The 20,520-nt window shown below is 35.9% G+C and overlaps 1 protein-coding gene across 1 annotated transcript in view; it reads right to left on the bottom strand.

Annotated features, from left to right (window-relative positions):
• Window positions 1-16,783: 16,783 nt before the first annotated feature.
• Window positions 16,784-20,520, bottom strand: part of LOC132066017 (uncharacterized) — a 4,196-nt gene continuing 459 nt past the window's right edge. Inside the window, exons 2-4 of the mRNA XM_059459422.1 lie at window positions 18,874-20,396; window positions 18,156-18,210; window positions 16,784-17,222 (exon numbers count right to left, since the gene is read on the bottom strand). Of these exons, the coding sequence (XP_059315405.1) occupies window positions 17,057-17,222; window positions 18,156-18,210; window positions 18,874-20,396 (1,744 nt within the window). The 3' untranslated portion in view covers window positions 16,784-17,056. The remainder of the gene's footprint in view (window positions 17,223-18,155; window positions 18,211-18,873; window positions 20,397-20,520) is intronic.

The raw sequence follows: 20,520 nt of genomic DNA on the forward strand, positions 1-20,520 counted from the left end.
CTCACCACTAGACAAGCTTTTAATCTTTCTAAAGTTCCATCGGATTTGAGCTTAACTTTATAAATCCATTTGCAGGGCAGGGGTTTTTTCCCAGAGGGCAAAGGTACGACATCCCACGTGGAGTTTGATTCCAGAGCCTGGATTGTCACACCCTAATTTCCGACAGGGGGTGATGGGCACCCGACCCTTACTTAAGGCCGAGCGAACCCGCTGACTCTCGTGATACTCATAACCATACTGGGCCCACAAAACATGACATAAGTACATAATGAAAACTTTTTTCCGAAAACAAACATGCCTTTCATCTTATCAAATCAAATAAAACCTGTAATCATAACAAATCTGTAACAATAAGCGTAATGATACATCGGCTTACATAGCCGAAACTACAAAACCGACATCTCATACACACGACACCGTTCGCAAAGTCTCTAGCACAAAACATGATACCGCAACATAAATACTCGACTCGGCGAAACTCGGGAGAAATGGAGCTCGCCAATCTAGCCGGAATATCTACGATGGCGTCCCTCTACTCATCTCGTAGGTACCGCGCATAAGAAACGCAGCCCCCGAAGAAAGGGGGTCAGTACGAAATATGTACTGAGTATGCAAAGCATGAAATACAGAAAATGAGGTCATAATCGAAGTAGGGGGTACAAAAAGTGAGCATAATAACCAAAATACCAAAATGCTTGCATTTGAAATACAAATCATGCATATCAGTGTCATGTATCATATCCGGCCCATAATGGGACTGAGTGGCATAAGCAAATAATCACCTCGTACATATGCATATATAACGTGTCCGGCCCTCCCGGTGAGGACTCGGTGAAACGAGAATCATCATATCATCATGTCATCGTATCATCATATCATATATCACATACGGTGCGTAATGGGACCGGCGGACGGAACGTGGTCGCCACTCCATCTTTGCGCCACAACACATCATACTTCGGAATATTGCATACCTCCGAACACACATCGACTCCGTATCACATCATACTTCGGAATCACATCATACTTGCGGAATATGGCACGGTGCGCACGATAACATACGGCCCGGGACTCGGCGAAAGAGGTAATAACGGAACGCGACGGTTAATCGTGAGAAACTATATGCAATTTAAAACATTCACAAAGACTCAATAGAGAGGTATCAAAACGAACTGTCATTTACAAACCAGACAATAGCCAAATCAAATTTCTTCCGAATGTCACTCGGGTACATATCAAATAGACCTTTAGGAATCATAGTTACGTATCAAAATCATATGCATAAAAATCTGAAATATATGGTTTTCATAACTCCGTATATCTCCGTAACACATCATAACATCATAACAGATCATATGAGGTGACATTAACCGATGTGGGATTCGCCTAAACCAATGTGGGATTCGCCTAAGGCGGCCTTACACTCACCCCCCCATTTTGGGATTCCGCCGAGGTTTGCCCCAGGGGTTTGCCCCGCTAGGTTTGCCCCACCATTGGGTTTGCCCCGCCCCCTCCGATACTGCGCGATCATACTCCGAATACATATATATAACATATAAATCATCGGTCTCCGTACTCGATGATAAAAAGGTAATCAACCCAAAATTCGGGATGGTAGCTACATTAAGTTCTTTCAAAAATAGGTCGTTAGAACCAAACACAGAAAATACCAACAGTGCCTCACAAGGCCAACACATATATGTATATATATATATATCATATCATATCACAGCCACACAGGGCTCTCATTATCAACAACAAGACGTTAATGAACATACCTCGTATGCCCCACTCAACCGCACCGTTACACTTTCTTGTTTACTTTCCCTTTTAATCTTGACTTTACATTCCAATCGTACTTCAATACATTACCGTACATATATATCTTCGTACCCTTGCTTACCCGCATGCTTAGTAACTTCCAATATCACCAATTATTTTCTCTCCGTCGATGTCATTCTTCCGCCGCAATCAAAAATCGGGGTAAGAATCCGTTTCCTGACTTGGCTCTATGGCACGATCTCGTACGTGACAGTAACCACCCTAGATGCCCCGTAGCCTCCCGTTTATAAACGTGGCGCGCTTCACACCATAAACAGGACCCTACCGCACACGACTTTGCGTACAACCCCTAGGACGAACTCGCTCGATACCAATTGTCACACCCTAATTTTCGACAGTGATGTGATGGGCACCGACCCTTACTTAAGGCCGAAGCGAACCCGCCGACTAGTGATACTCATAACCATTACAAAACATGACGTAAGTACATAATGAAAACTTTTTTCCGAAACAAACATGCCTTTCATCTTATCAAATCAAATAAAACCGTAATCATAACAAATACGTAACAATAAGCGTAATGATACATCGCGCACATAGCCGCTTACAAAACCGATATCTCATACACATATAAAGTCTTTAGCACAAAACATGATACCGCAACATAAATAATCTCGACTCGGAAGACTCGAGAGAAATGGAGCTCGCCAATCTAGCCGGAATATCTCGCCTAACGTCCTCTACTCATCCGTAGTACCGCGCGGCACGAAACGAAGAAAGGGGTCGCACGAAATATGTACCGAGTATGCAAAGCATGAAATACGAAACGAGGTCATAATTGAAGTAGGGGGTACAGAAAGTGAGCATAATAACCAAAATACCAAAATGCTTGCATTTGAAATACAAATCATGCATATCAGTGTCATGTATCATATCCGGCCCATAATGGGACTGAGTGGCATAAGCAAATAATCACCTCGTACATATGCATATATAACGTGTCCCGGCCCTCCAGTGAGGGACTCGGTGAACAGAATCATCATATCATCATGTCATCGTATCATCATATCATATATCACATACGGTCCGTAATGGGACCCGGCGGACAGAACGTGGTCGCCACTCCATCTTTGGCGCCACAACACATCATACTTCGAAATATTGCATACCTCCGATCACATCAGACTCCGTATCACATCATACTTCAGAATCACATCATACTTCGGAATATAGCACAAAGGCGCACGATAACATATCGGCCCGGGACTCGGCGAAAGAGGTAATAACAGAATGCACGAGCAGAATCGTGAGAAACTATATATGCAATTTAAAACATTCACAAAGACTCAATAGAGTAATCAAAATGAACCGTCATTTACAAACCGTACAACAGCAAATCAAATTTCTTCCGAATGTCACTCGGCACATATCAAATAGACCTTTAGGAATCATAGTTACGTATCAAAATCATATGCATAAAAATCTCGAATATATATGGTTTTCATAACTCCGTATATCTCCGTAACACATCATAACATCATAACATCATAACAGATCATATGAAAGACATTAACCGATATTCGCCTAAACCAATGCGATTCGCCTAAGGCGCCTTACACTCACCCCCCACTTTGGGGACCCGCCGTACCGCCGAGGTTTGCCCACCATTTGCCCCACCATACCACCGCTATAACCGATCATACTCCGTATCACATATATATAACATATAAATCATCAGTCCAAACTCGACAGATAAAAAGGTACTCAACCCTCGGGGGTCAGGATGGTAGCTACATTAAGTTCTTTCAAAAATAGGTCGTTAGAACCAAACACAGAAAAGTCTCGGGGGCCCACGGACAGGCATCAAACCAATCCGAGCCCGCCTATAAAAATTAAAGTCATTATACGTTATGAAATCATTTACGAGCATATCAAAGCAATCCGGTTCTGTCTATGAAAGTTACGGACATTTTTAGACATAGGATCCTTTAGGAACAAAACCGTTTATTCAACATTTTAAATCCAATCATATCAAAGACATATAGACCATAGCTTGACCATATAAGGATGCCAACATCAAGAAGCAAATATGAATCATAAACATGCTCGGAACTTAAGAGTGGAGTTACCCCCAAGGCTCATAACATATCATATCTTACTTACGTCTAGGACATGCCAAAAGAAAAGAAGGATAAGCTTCACATACCTCGCCCGCTTCCTAAGCTAATCCAAACGTAAGTCTCGAGCTCTCCAAGAGCTACAATAACGTCATTAAACACCAAACATTAGCTTTAAGTACTTAAGGATTCAATCCCAAGCCATCACTTTATTTACAGAAATTTGGGCAGCATTTCCCCTATAAGTTCAACAACCCCGAGAATTCAACTCGGCCAATATTATCAACAACAATACCAACAACCATTCCAACAACATCAATAATGAATTCGAAACGCATTCTAATATTAGTAACTCCTTTCTACATAATTCGACGACATTCCATAACATGCAATTCAACCACATTCTTTCAAGCTAACATCAACGCTCACAAGTTCAAGTACTAATCCAAGATCATTCAATCAAGATTCAAAAACATTTCAAACAATTCGCACAATGATCGAAACAACCCAACCAACATACCAAGCCACCGTAAATCTTTCAACTTCCATAGAAACCACAACAACACATTTCCTTCTTCAAAATTCACATACTATATCAACAACCACATTTTACAATATCATTCATGTAAATGCAAGAAACTATATTACCAATATACTAACTTCTACATTAACTCACAAACGGCCCCAACTTCCACTTGTATCATCTAATACTTTCATTTTCATCACATAATCCGCAACACAACAACCAAATTACACTAAATAAAAGTAGTCCTTCACTTCTTCACAACACACATATATATACGGCCACAATACAACACACGGCTACAACTTCAACATCATACTTTCATGAATTTCATTTATTTCCACATATCACAACATGTACAAATCACCCACAACACATGAATGAAGATGGAATCTTACATTCTTCACCCCACTTCTTCACTCGGCTATGCTTGTACATGGCAACAACGAACGGTTTTCTTGCTCCGACAACTACTCCACGTTAACGAGGACCTTCCAATTAGTAGAAAAGCTAGAAGAAATGAATTTTTCATGATCAATAGTTTGGAGGCGCTTTCGGGCCACCCCATGGCCGATTGCCTTTCTCCTTCTTTCTCCATATTTCTTGAACTTTCTAAAGTGATAAATGATGAGTAATTACTTGACTTGGTCATCCCTTGGCCTATATATATATATATATATCTCTTACAATATAAGATGAACACATGTCCTCTTTTATGGCTTAAAATAATTAGCCAACTATGGGTGGGACCCATGCCCACCTCACGGCCACATGGCCCTTTTGGCCATTCCATGAAATAATTATTTCACTTCTAGCCCTTAATTTCCATGAAATGCTTAACTTTCCATAATTCACTTTTAACCCCAAATCTTCCTTATTCCAAATTTACCCTTAACACTCTATGCCAATGAAAAGATGAATATGCAACTTGTGCATTAAAACAAAATCAACAAAATCGGAAATTGAAAGTCTTGTCCATAACTTGTCGCAGCCAACTTAAAATATTCCAACGTACAAAATACGGGATATAACATCCTTCCCCCCTTTAGAACATTCGTCCTCGAATGTTCAATTAGTCTCATAAGGTCTTATAAGATCTCGGGGTTTCTTTTATTACTATAACACGCAATCTCTTCTGCCAATCATATTTCTTTTCCATCTCCTCTTACCTTACGAATAACGTGATAAGGTCCAATATATCTCGGTTTAAACTTTTCCTTCTTGTTATTCCCTTTACTCCACTTGTAACATTCTAGGCACATTATCTCGTGTCGTCTCTTAATCTTTAACTCAAACCCTTCCTTATTCGTTCCATAGCTTGTTTTTCCATTTCACACTTGCCTTTGTATTCTAGCTACATAGATCACATCATAACCTTGGCCACTTTCTCACTAGGCTTCACTTATCTTCATAACAATTCCCGTTACATTCACATTATATCTTATTCATAATTAATCCTATAACATAACACTCCTTAACCCTTTACCCTTTCTGGTCCACTTTATCCTTAATATTTCACAAGTTGTCTTATCCATACATTCATATACATCACAATTCTTTTCCTCCTTACTCTTGTCTTAATCATACTATTACTTCTTCCTCGATGTCAGCCGTACTCGTAGCTTAGCCAGATCTTACCATTACTATCGGCACGACCTTTCAAGTCGTATTACAAACCTATATTTCATTCTCTTTTTATTTATGGGAAAATTTTGGCGTAGTTTCCTCTATATTTTCTTACTATCTCAAAACTTTGCACGCGAAATACCAACAAGTCTCACTGTACAACACACATATATGTATATATATATATATCATATCATATCACAGCCACACAGGGCTCCCAATATCAACAACAGTATGAAAATAATGAACATACCTCGTATGCCCCACTCAAACTGCACCTGTTACACTTTCTTGTTTACTTTCCCTTTTAATGAACATGTGAAACCACGAGTACCAAAAGTTACCAAGGGCATACCATTGCTCGACACTTTACGCCATAAGCACTTACGCAATCTGCAGACATGGGAACGAGAAGGGGGAGACAACCCCGGTGGAAAACGCATATACACTTCTTCATCCAAATCGCCATGAAGAAAGGCGTTATTGACGTCAAGCTGGAAGAGGGTCCAGTTCCTTTTGACTGCAACTGAAATAATGCAACGAATGGTAGTCATTTTTACCACCTTGAGAGAGTAAGTTTCGTTGAATGATCCCCTCTTTTTTGTATATCCCCCTCACCACTAGACGAGCTTTTAATCTTTCTAAAGTTCCATCGGATTTCAGCTTAACTTTATAAATCCATTTGCAGGGCAGGGGTTTCTTCCCTGAGGGCAAAGGTACGACATCCCACGTGGAGTTTGATTCCAGAGCCTGGATTTCCTGATCCATGGCATGTTTCCATCCAGAGTGTTCAACTGCCTAAAGGTAAGATGTTGGTTCTTTGATCTCATGAATAGAATTAGTTATGACTTGATTATGTGAGCTCAAAAAAGAATAAGGAACACAAATAAGAGGAAAAAGAGAAGGGTTGGGTGACATCACTGAATAAGCAGTATTGCAAATGAAATCATTTAGATGTCTAGGAAAAGCAACCTCGGATTTGATCCGCGCGTACCTTCGCCGAGATAACACCGGCACAAAGAGGGGAGGATGGTCTTTGTGTAGAAATATGGGGAGTGACAAAGTGGTAGGAGAGGATGGAGTAGAATCTAAACGGGTCAACAGGTGTAGGAGATGGAGAGTGAATCAAAGTGGAGCAGGTGGATCATCATGTGGATGTGTAAAAGGTATAGGAGCATCAGGTTCTGTGTGTAAAGTGTCATGTGATTGAAAAGATCCTGGGAATAACCTGGATAAAGGTTCTGATTTAGTAAAAGGAAAAATAGACTCAAAAAACTTAACATTTCTACTGATCACAACCTGTCTAGTTTGTAAGTTTAAAACCTTGTAACCCTTCTTCCCAAATGGAAAACCCAAAAGGATACTAGGAAAAGCTCTAGGTGCAAGCTTGTCTCTGTTAGCCGACAGGGTAGAGACAAAACGTAAACAACCAAAAGGCTTGAGATAGATGTAATATGAACTATTATGAAATAATTTTTCATGCTGGACGATGTTGCCTAGAACTTCGAAAGAAAAAAGGTTTATCAGGTGAGTAGCAGTGAGAAGAGCCTCTCCCCAGTATTTAGAAGGTAGTTTTGATTGATATAAGAGTGCTCTACAAACCTTCAAAAGGTGTTTATGTTTTCTCTCTGCTACCCCATTTTGTTGTGGGGTAGCTACACATATGGTTTGGTGCACAATACCTTATGAGGCAAAAAAAATCAGAGGGTAACACTCTTGTACCTAACTCATAGGCATTATCTGATCGGATCACTTTTACCTTTTTGTCAAATTGTCTTTCTACATAACCTAGAAATGCCTGTAAAACTGGAAATGCATTAGACTTGGTGGAGAGTAAAAAAGTCCATGTAGTTATTGAATGGTCATCAACTATAGTTAAAAAATATTTCTATCCTTTATAAGTTTTGGTTTTGTAAGGTCCCCAAGTGTCTATATGGATAAGTCAAAACTATGTGTGGAAAAGGTAACTTGTTTTGTCTGGCCAAAGGGCAAATATCACAAAGGAATTCACATTTCTGTGTGGTAAAAGTAGAAATGCCTTTAATGTGTTTCATTGAATTGTAAGGTAAATGTCCCAATCTATAATGCCAAAGTTTTTGTGAATTAAAATTCTCAAAAGTGACATTTATTTATTAACAAAAGGATCAGACAATTTTTAGGACTCAACCGACTTTCGAACAAAAAGACTCAATACTAGACACCGCATGTTTGACCGAACATGACATTTAGAAATGTAAATGTAAAAGCGTAAACTACTGTTGAACTAAAAGACTTGTGACAGCTTGAAAGAGGGATCGACGGTGTTATCCTTTTTCAGCATATAAAGGCTTGTACATCAGCTTCACCGCAAAAAATGCCTGGCTTGGATGAAAGGTCTGAAGAAAAACAACCAAATTCGATGAAATAGAACACCTAGTCCACTTTGTACACAAAATCGTTCACCGAAAACTTGAGTTGTGCTAAAAGAAGGAATATAAAACACATTGTGGAGAGTAAGAGAATTGGTCGTTGAATCGTCCCAACACAAGCGGTTAACAGATACTTTATATGAATTGGGCAGTGTTACAGAAATAGGACTAGGAAGTATTTTGATGTCTTTCAGCGTTGACTTATCATAGGTCATATGTTGAGAGGCCCCAGTGTCTATGATCCAAGGGTTAGAGGTTAGGGTGGAAAAATAAGAAGAATTGGCATGAAAAGTAGATGTAATACCAGTCATATTAGCAGAATGGACCTCAGAACCTGATGCTTGTGATTTTCCATTATGGATAGATTGAAACATGTGGATCATTTATTCACACTGACTCTTTGTAAAACCTTGTGAATTGATAATGTCAGACATGTTCCCTTTCATGAGATGCTGATTTTGTTTCTCCAAAACCTATTCGGTTCTTCGCTTCTCATGCTCGTAGTGTTGTCATTCGTTCAAAGATTAGCCTTTGCAGTGGTAACATTCTTCTTTGGCTTGTTTGTAAAATAATCATCGGGGTATCCAATCAGCCTGTAATACTTAGCTCTCACATGATTTGTTTTCTTGCAATAAGTGCAGTATAGGTTGTTCCTTTGTGCAGTATTTTGGAAATTTGCTCCTGCATTCTGTGTACCGCCTACTGGGACGATTGTTTCCGTGTCCATTCCACTTTTGTTGCATTAAAAGTCGCTTGAATCTGGGATTGCCATGTTTCCAGACCTTACTTCTCTCTGTGATTCTTCATGTAATATTAAATAGTATGCCTGACTTATAGAAGGAAGAGGTTTCATCATTAAAATGCTCCCATTACGCCGAGTACATTTTATTTTAGACTTACAAGAAATTAATAGTTTAATATCTTCATTCATCTTATGGTTGTGTGTTTCAGCTCCACACTTACAATCACAACCACAAGTCATAAAAGTATTCAATACCTTCATCTGATCCCGTAGTTTCTTTAATTTGTTGAAATAACTGGCTATGTCATTAGTGCCTTGAACAATATTGTTCAGATCCCTTTGTACCTGAAACAGCTTTGCTCCATCAGGTTGTCCATACCTTTCCTACAGTTCATTCCACAGCTCGGGTCAGGCTGTGCAATAGATGACGCTTTAAATTTCTTGTTAAGGAATTCAAAGCCAAGCAAGTACCATGTCATTACATCTACTCCATCGTTCAAAGAGAGGTGAGTTTTCCTCTGTATTTCGGCTTTTTTTCATTGATAAAACACAAATTGTTTTTGGTCGATAAAGAAATTAAAACACCCCCCTTTTCCAATTTTTCATGCGGAACCATCAAAAAGGACAATGAGGTTGTTTCCAGGTGAATCTGAGGGGCTCAAGTAGTAAGCATGAGAGCAAGGAACTGTATCAATATTTTTTTCATTTGAAGATGATGATTTCTCAACTGCAGTATCAAGATCAGTAGCCATTTTGCCACTGGAAGAAGGAAAAATAGACAATACTATTTAGAAGAAAGAAAACGAGAGAAGAACCAGAAATTCCCTTAAGAATGCTCTGATACCATATTGGATTTCGTATAGAAATCCTATGAAGAATTAAGTTGGGAAATTTTACGCGATATTTTCTTTCTATCCAACACCGTACATCAGTGTTCCTTTATACAAAAGTCCCGAGACTAAATTGCGAAATTGTAAGGACTAAAGTGCTAATAATAAAAATGTGCAACAAGAAAACTAACTACCTATTATGTACAACTCATCAAAAATTAATAATGAGTAAAAGGAATCCTATCTACAAAGTGTCATTTATAGTGTGTGATCTATACATTGTTAATAAGGTGAGGAAAGGGCTTCAGAAATATGCAGGCCCAAAAAGGAAGTGAAAGTGTTGACTTGACCATCTTTAATGCCCAAATAGTGTAGCCCAATAATTTATCAGCCCATGCAAATTATCAGCCCATCCGTGTCATATTCAGACCAAACAAAATACTTATCCTAAGTCTTTTGTTCCTTGTTGACTCCGAAAATCTTTTCCATTTGTTCTCTTTTCTTTTTCAAGCTCGTCGGCAATTGAGGCTGTGGAAACACGGTTGCCAATAATTTTGACCAGTTCTATGATTAGGAAATGGTGTGTGATGGAAAAGTTCTTTGAGTACCTGATAGGTTCCCCGATGAGTTCATTGGAGGTGGAACTGGTTGTTTCTCTTTATCGGAGCTCTGTTTCGTCCCCAGTTGCTTCTTTTAGTTCACAAAATGAATTTTTATGTACCATCTCTAGCTGATCTTGGCGCATCGTAAAGTTGGCCACATCCACATTCATTCTATCTAGTCGATTCAGGACATCATTCAACTCGCCGGTCATGGTAGAATACCATAGAATAAAATCTAAAATTGAAAAGAAAATGAACAAACAAAATTTTGCAATCACAACTGATTACCTACCAAAACCTGCTCCTTAAGCCATGCACAAATGATATAGGGAAGAAAGAAGGCAATCGCCTCAGTCCACGTGAATGACTGAGCTGGCATAACTAACTTTTGAACTAAAATAACTAAAAGAAAATTGTTGGACCAATGCATAAACTCAAATGACTCCAACCTAATTCTACTGGGGACGAAAGTAAAACACAGAAACTTATAATAACTACTTCTAACTTCTAACAACTCCTTTCCAATACACTATTGATCCTCATATTACTAGAGGTACGAGGAGAAGTGAAAGAGTCTGAATTTCCGTAGTCAGCATGAATTTAGATTACTATCAGAATCGAGGTTTCGGTTAGTACACTAGGCATGACAAATGAAGTTTATACCTCTACTCACAGAGTTTATATATTAGGGTAGTTGTATGTAGTAAATGTCAAAGGATGACATTTTACCTATATTTATTGTTGCTTTATAGCAAACTGTTACTAATAAATTAAATTATGCATTTATATAATTAATCATAATATTTATATATATTTATTATTGTTGATGTGTCTGCATATTTGTCTTATCAAAATCATGTCACTGGCTTATTTAAATTTGTCTATATTAGATCAAATTATTAATTTGGGGCACGTGAATCCATGGTCTATCCATAAAATTAGATATTATATGTATATATTTTAAAAAATTAGTATAATATTATCCGTTGGAACTCATACTATAAAAATGCTAAATGGTGCACTTGATTGAAGGTTGAGTTATTTACCTGGAAGACTCGAAATACTTAATACATTTTTTTCTTCTTGTTTTTGGTAGTCCACCCATTTCCATAAATCCTATATTTGTCTCTGTTGGGGGAATAAGCCGGTGAAAATATGTTGGTGGAGCCTTCGACTATCAGAGAATTTGGGTGCCTTAGAGTCGAGAGCTCCACTAAAGCCATTTCACAGACTTATTTCAATCTGTCCATACTTATTGTGTAGTTAATCAAATCATCAACTTGATTTTTATGCAATCTATATATAATATAAAGCTAAACATAAACAAGGTGATGTGGCACTTCTCTATAGCCACCATTCCTATTTATCTTTTTTCTCAATTTTTTGCTTTTTTCTCTTTTAATTTTGCTATAAAATCTAGAATAATCTTGATTTTTTCCTCTTTGCTATTTATATATATATATATATATATATATATATATATATATATATATATATATATATATATTGTATGTAATTTGTCAACAATCGGTTGAAGTTTAAGGGTCAAGTTGTCAACCCACGTTCGGTGCGGCTAATTCCTTTTTTTGGAGTGTTTCTCCTTTTTCTTAATTGTCTTATTAATTATAAAAACCCAAATGTCTTAAAAGAATATATATATATATATATATATATATATATATATATATATATATATATATATATATATATATATATATATATATATAAACTAAGATAAACATAGTCGTGTGGACACCACCTCTCTACACGGTATTTGCATTTATCTTTTTCTCCTTTTTTTTTTCCATTTTTTCCATTTAAACTATTTAATAAAATTGGATTAATAAAGAAAGAAAATTCTACAAAATTCTACTTCATTTGATTATCCTAATTAATCCCAACAAGTAGCCAATAAAGTGCTGATATCCGTTTTTTGCCCACGTACCTACAGCACTTATTACCATTTGCAATTATCTATCTCTCCTTTATTTGTTTTCTTTTCTCTCATTTATTTGCTTTAAAATTTCACCTTCATAACCCCCAAATATTTAATTTAAAAATTTAAGATATGTTATGGTATTCCTTTATTTTTATCTATATAAATTCATACTTTTTGTTTCAAGAGAACCTATCCAAAATTATCCTTTCATTCCATTTTTGAAGTAATAATGTTGTTATATTTATGCACTATTATATTTATGTTTTAGTTTGGTTTAAAGGAGGAGGAGGAGGAGGAGGTGGTCGAGGTTCTTGAATGGTGATGGGCTTGTGGGAGTGAAAGTCGACAAGAGCTCGGAAAATTATGCATTGATTCCATAATTCTTCTTTCTATTTTTTAATGACTAAGGTCGTAAGAATGATGTGAATATTGTATTATTTTCTTCTTTACTCATCGTTTCCGTATCTTTTTTCTATGATTCCTCTTTAGTTTAATTTTTACATGAATTTATGATGTCGTAAGTCTGAAATTTCTTTTGGTTCAAATTAGTAACTTAGGACAAATGTACGGATATATTTGAAAGGCTGTGAATTTATGATCACCAAGAATTTTCAGAGCTGAGAAATGAAAAGAATAAGGGAAAATATTAAATTTAAAAGTCCATAACTTTTGAACGAAGAATTTGATAAATGGTAAAAGAAAAGGGAGATATTAAAATCTATATAAATTCATATTTTTCATTTAATGCGAACCTATATATTCAATGTTTTCTTTCATTCCATATTTGAAGTAGTGATATTATCATATTTAGTGCAATATAATAGTCATGCTTTAGTTTGACTTGAAGAAGAAGAAGAAGAAGAAGAAGAAGATGATGATGACGATTCTTGAATGATGATCGGTTTGAGAGAGTAGATCTCGACAAGACGAAAAATCATGTATTGATTTGGTACCTTTTCCTTCTATTTTTCATGATTAAGGTAGTAAGAATGATGTGCTTATTGTATTATTATTTTCTTCACTTATTTTTCAATATATTCTTTCTATGATTCCCTTTTAGTTTGATTTTTATTTTAATTTCTGATTGTCATAAGATTATAATTTCTTTTAGTCCAATTATAACTTTGTTGGAAGTCTGCTAACTACTAACTAAACGTTTTTCTCTACGAAATCAAATTGTACATCTGGGTATTTATATAAAAACGGCCAACAGAGTGTAGTTTTTTTGTTGTTGTATTTTTCTATTTTGTATTATTTTTATGTATGGAGAAACTCTTAAAAAATATTTCAAAATCCTGACTTATATATGCATATATTAAATATGTATTAGATAAAGACATTATTATTTATATAAAAAAGGATAAAACTTTTCTTCAAACTTCCAACATTTTAAGAAATCAAGCAAATAATTGATTAAGAAATACATATCAACTTTACAATATAGTCTATTTAGTCGGCCCGTCTGTACACTTTCATGGACAACTTCTAATTTATAATATTGATTGAAGTACGAAAATTTTCATCATATCTTTAAAAATGATTTGTATTTCTGTTTAGTGAATTTACAAATATATATTTATCATAAATACCTCTTCTATTTATATTAGTAAATTATTCGTGTCTTTTATGACCGCGCGAAGCGCAGACAAATTCAATAGTTAACATACAAGTCTCAATTAAACTAGCTCTTGTCTTTTTTTTTTTTTTTTAATGTACATAAATTCATCTAATTATGTCTCATGCATTATGTTTAAGAACCTTTTAGATTATTTTTTTTTTAATTTTTTTTTTATATACGAACAAGTCGTGCATATGCCCGTACTATGCACAGGCATAGCATGAGAACCACTCATCCAGTGTAACTATAAAATCCATTGAAGCTTTTTAAAGAGATTGCTTGATTACTTATAATTGACCTTAGTGTTAAAAGAGGGTTATTTCCTTTCCGGGTGAAAATGATTTTCACCTCCCAACTTTGCTTTAAAAATCAAACTCCTTCCTCAACTTTGAACAATAGTCATTCTCCCCCCTATATCTTAATTGATTTTTTAAAATTCCTATTTTACCCTTACATTATCAACTTTTCTTTTTTTCTTTTACTTCTTTAAAAATCTTTTTTTTTTTTTATCTCTTTAACCTATGTAACAAATTTTCTATTAAAAAAATATATTTTATTTTCGAGACGGAAAAAGAAAAGTGAGAAACACCAGTTGAGTATATAACTTAATGCTGTTCTATAATGAAATAAATGGGAAGAATAAGAATTTTCTTTTACTAATAATCAAAACTCTGATATCTATTTATACAAGTAAAAGTAACATGTAATAATAATTTTATAAATATATTTCAATGAAGGTAATATAAAATAATTAATAAAAATAGCGGTATATTCTATATATAACAAATTCCTAAAAGATTATCTATTTATATCGCAATTGAATTTTAATTCATAATTTAAAATATTTCATTAATGACAATCAAAACTCGTTTATATATTGACAATAGCGAATAAGAGAGAAGTGAAACTTAACTATATATATATATATAAAAGGCGAATTCAGAATTTCAAGAGGATGGGTTCACCATTAGCTATGAGATTTTTTTATTTCTTTTGCCTTTGGTTCATTGCAGCTTAGGGCTTATGGGGTTTTTTAATTTCTTTTGCCTTTTGGGACTTGGGTAATTAGAAATAAAGGGGAAAAAATTCATTAGATGTAATATAAAAAAGAAACACGTTTTTTACTTTTGGGTAATTAAAATTATAGAAGAAAAATAATTTAGAATAATATTAAAAAGAAAGTTAAATAACTGCTTTAGAAAATAAAAGCATAGAATGTGCGGGAGCTCCGATTCGGCTTCGAGATCTTGAGGAAATAAACAAAGCTCCTAACCAATGCTCCACTCAGCCTAGTTTGACCATGTGTTCCTTCAGGTAATATTAGATATATTTTCAGAATTATACACATAATATATCGAGTTTAGTCGAGTGACCATGTGTTCACGTGACCCAAAATTAATACATAAATACGCCTCTATATATATATATATATATATATATATATATATATATAGAGAGAGAGAGAGAGAGAGAGAGAGAGACACACACACACACACACACATATTTATACATATATATACATCTATATATATACACAGATACACCTAATGCGTGTCATATTAAAATATCAATCATAAAAAGTAATATTTGATTTTGTGATAAATTTATAAATGGATTATTCTCTATAATATGAATTTAAATAAAATGTATAAATACGTAGGTTAAACAAAATTAAATTTTATATAATATAAAAAGATATTACATGGATGGAGGATTGAAAATGCAAGGGTAAAATAGACATTGCCTAGGATAAAGGGCCGGGGGGAGGGAATGTCTATTTTTCATAGTTGAAGGGGGAGTTTGATTTTTAAAGCAAAGTTGGGGGGTGAAAATGATTTTCACCCTTTCCTTATTATTTAAAACTTATAGGTCATTTTTTTATTTGAAGAGTAAAAGATTACGAATTTGCATAACACACATTTCCGATTGTGAAGATGTTTAATCTATCATCAGCATCAGAAAATTGGCGTGTCTGCTTGACACTAATTTATTAAATAGGAGAGATACCAAATTATAGTTTCATTCTCATATCATTGCTTGATAAATCCCAAATGAAATATTGTGATAATAAGAAATTAAACTAAAATGTTGAATTATCTTTAATTTACTTTTTCCTAAAGGAAAAAGGACGTTCATTACATTCAAGTTCAACTGCAAATTTTGATTTGCCTAGATTCCTAGATTTCTATATTTATCTCAAAACTGATAAGAGTGATAGTAGTCTGATCCAAAATTTCATAAACGTATGTCTTTCCTTTTTATGCACTCTTGCAAATTGAACGTTCTAGAGAGCACTTTATTTTATTTTAGTGTTCTGTTCAAGATTCTTTTACCTCGTAAGATAAATAAAGTTACAATGCTCTATCCAAATCGAACTAACCGAAGTTATCGAACCGAATAAACTGAGACTGAAAGGAGAGAAACCGATCATACCAAATTTAATTAGGTATCATATTGATATAACATTTTAAGAAACTTAATACCAAAAATACCAAATCAAAATGCCTAAAATTGTACCATACTGCAAACACCCCTAACTGCAAGCAATCTCTCGTTAGGTTTCAACTACTGAATGAATTACAATGACACAACATAATCAAGACCAGATAAAATTTCAATATTAGAGAACCAAAATCACGTAATGTGCATGGGATATAAATCTGTGCACACTCTACTCCTGAGTAACCTTTAATCATAATACGTAAATACATGCAGGCAAGAAACATTTTTCTCCTTGTTCTTTTTCATTTTCTTATTGCTTTGGAGAAGCCCCAGGTGACAAGACGATTAAGAAAAGGTGGAGGGTGCTGGGGAGAGATGATTGTGTACCAAAAATTGGGGATTTCACTAGCAACCAAAGAGAAGAGAGTTACTGATTCTGAGTGTCTGCTAGACTATCAGGGACAACATCAACAGGCTGACTTTCTTCATCTTGACATTGAGCAGCCATAACCTTAGCCTTCTTGAAACGGCTAGAGCTTCTCAGAATCACATCCATGCTTATGTCATCACCTAAAAAGCTGTTGGAATATTCACTGTGATTATAAGCACCAGAAATTGGACGAATAAAGAAAGTGCACAGATAACTTAAGACAATTCAAAACGTACTAAATTAGTTGCTAAAACACCAGAATTCCCCACATGCAAATATTCCCGTCTCAATGACTAGAGTATTAACTTTGGAAACATGTCATCCTTAAGTTTTCTCAACCTGTCTTAACAGCCTTTGCCAATCATAGACAATCAAGGCAGTGGATTGTGAATCCACCATGCGCGGGTTCAATTCCCCTCGTTCGCCCATAATTCATAAAATATTAGATAAGTGATTTGCTACAAAGGGATTTTTTTTAGTGAACACCTCAGAAGCTTGCTTCTATTTTTTTTTTTTTTTTTTTTGTAAAGTTTTTGTAAAAATGAAGAATTAAGTTCGATTTTCTCTCCTATTTACTACGGCGACGAAGAATCAAATTATCACTATATTTATGCCTTTTTCTACTTCTTCCAAGTGCAGGATAAACCCAAGGGGTTGTGGGTTTTTTTCTACCAATTGCAGCTCTCCCTTCACCACCCCCATGGGGATAGTCGACAGGGTTCATTAACTGTTGTGCACAAGTGACATGATGACAAAATAGAGTAACGTCAAGAGATCATAGCTTAAGTTTTCTCCATCAGAGCAAGCTACCGCCTAGTGTTTCAGCGCAAATCAGAATAAAGAGTAGGATAGAATTTGGCAGGGATACATAGCCTCGAAGAAACCCCCCCCCCCCCCCCCCCAAAAAACCCAGCCAAAAAAAAAATTGGGGGGGGAGATAAAGATCTATGGACTTGATTGCAAGAATTTATAAACCAGAGACAACCAGGCAAATCAAAGAGGACTCGTTCATAAACAGTAATCTACCGTCAGAAAGAATCATTTGACTAAGGGCATAAGGAAAAAAAAAAAAAAAAAGATTAGATTTCTCACTTACTTTGATTTGGCCTTATGCTTTGCACCAGCATCATTGTGTTTTGCAACATTAGCTCCTATCAAGTCAACATATAGAAAGTAGAAATTAGCTTATAAAAGGAATGAAGATAGAGAGAAACAGGAAATTATGAAATGTATTTCAGATATATGTTTACATCGATTCATTATCCATAGCAAAATAAGGGGTCCTTCATATGGTTTAATACTTGGGAATCATGATTTTGGCATGCCATAGGAATGACTAAGCCCACAAAGTAGAAATGATTCTCATCTTTTCCTTTCAATGGTTTCCTGCCGGGGAGGGGGATTGGGTGGGAGGATTGCATTCGGCGCTATTTGGAAATCAGAAACATTGCAGACTGGGCACTCAGTGCTTATGTTGCCCGATCTTATGTTTAGCAAAATTTTCAATTGGTCTACCAGCCTAACATGAGTAACATTGCTTTGTTTGAGTAAAAGGTCTCAACTTTTTGTGGATGTAAATGGCATAAGAACATATAGACTGTGCTTATGTTGCCTGATATTATGTTTAGCAAATTTTCAATTGGCTTGATAGGATACCATACCAAGCCTGGCAGATGGTTTACCAGCCTAACATGAGTAACATAGCTTTGTTTGAGTAAAAAGGTCTCAAATTTTTGTGGGGGTCAGTGGAATAAAAACATATAGGAATGTCAAGACATGAAAGGAAAAATTAAGCCGATCAAATTTGTAATTACCAGTTGGAGTTGAAGCCTGACTTATTTCACTTCCTTCAGCTGAGTCGCCAGAAGAAGATGAATAATCCGATGGAGTCTCAGTCGAAGAATCAGATTTTCCACCACCCTTACTGTCAGACCTTCTCGATCTACTATCCACAAATTTCGGCCCTGGTGTAGGAAGCAATCCTTTCTTAGGTTGTGTAAGATCCTCAATGTCTCCGGTTCTCGTTTTTGTATTTCTGGTAGCCAAACTTTGGATTTCTGAACCTGTTTGCCGTCTATTGTCCTCGGGGAATCTGTCAGAACCTTTTGAGCTAGAGCTGGACGTAGATTCGTCCATAGATTCTTCACTTTTCTTCATGTAAGCAGGAGCATCAAAAGTTGCAAGCTTTCCAGCTTCATCAAGAGTTTTATCTCCCTGAGCACTTGAGCGACTCGGAAGTGCCACCTCAATTCTCGAGTTCAAGATATCTTCTGAAGTTCCTTTAGAAGTCATACCATCCTTCAATTTTCTGCCAGCTTTTGTTTCTCTGTTTGACTTTGTTGATTTCTTTGATGCAACTTCTCCATGTTGGCCAGGAAGAAAATATTGCTTGAAGTTTATGCCCTCGCTCTTATCAGTATTCATGTCGGGTTCATGCATCTCCTGTACTGTACCCTTAGCTAAAGTATGAGATGGTACTCGAAACGAGTCAGCATTTCTGACATCTTTCCTAGAACTCTCCGAGTTAGAATCAATACCAGAATTTATCAGATTTTCCAACTTGGTAAAAGCCAACTGATCAACATGACTATTTTTACCTGACTCGTCCATCTCCATTGGCTCTGGCAGAGGGTTCACATCTCTCAGATTATCATGTAAAGCTGCTAATTCTTTGTGACTGACTTCTTGGTCTTGAATAGTCAAAATGGATTTGCTCTTCTTAGAACTTTGGCTCTTTTTGGTTTTTGTTTTCAGTCTCTTTTCTACAATGCTCACAGTTCCCCGATTTTTATCAGTCTGGTTAAGCAGCAAATGCTGAGCCTCATTTCCCTTTTCCTCAATGGGCAGAAGCTCTTTCTTAGTGCAGGTTACCTTCTCAGCTTGTTGATGAGAACCTGCAGCACAGGCACTCTTAGACTCTTGTTCTGATGCCCCCTCTCTTTTGCTGGCAGACAATGCATTTTTATCTTGATTAGACCCTTGAACAGAATGATTAGCAGGAGGATCAATCATCTCTGAAGGGGCACATGAAACATCATTAATATAAGCGGAAACCTCTTTCTTTTTTGTTTTTTTCTTCTTACTTTGACTAGAGTTTCCATGTCCTTCAGCAACCTTCACATCGGAGGGAGCAGTAGAGATAGTTTCCACTTCCTTAATGGTCATTTCTGCTCCGGCATAATCAGAAGATCTGCATGTTGCAGACTGAACTTGCAGATCCTTGTTATGAGACGCTTTCACCTCTGTATTTAGACTAATCTGCAGCATTCCAGCATCAAATGAAATTTCACCTTTCTTACTCTGCTCAGTTACAGGACCAGTTATGGTCCAAATGCAACTAAAGAGGCAATTTTATCTGTCATCCTCTAAATTAATTTATAGGGAAACTTTTGAGATTTCCTTCTTTTTTTTGCTTCCTTTTCTAGCATTTCCCGATATATTCCCCTTGTTCCCTCCTTTTT

The sequence above is a fragment of the Lycium ferocissimum genome, chromosome 8 (genome assembly GCF_029784015.1).
Source record: "Lycium ferocissimum isolate CSIRO_LF1 chromosome 8, AGI_CSIRO_Lferr_CH_V1, whole genome shotgun sequence".
NCBI lineage: Eukaryota > Viridiplantae > Streptophyta > Magnoliopsida > Solanales > Solanaceae > Lycium > Lycium ferocissimum.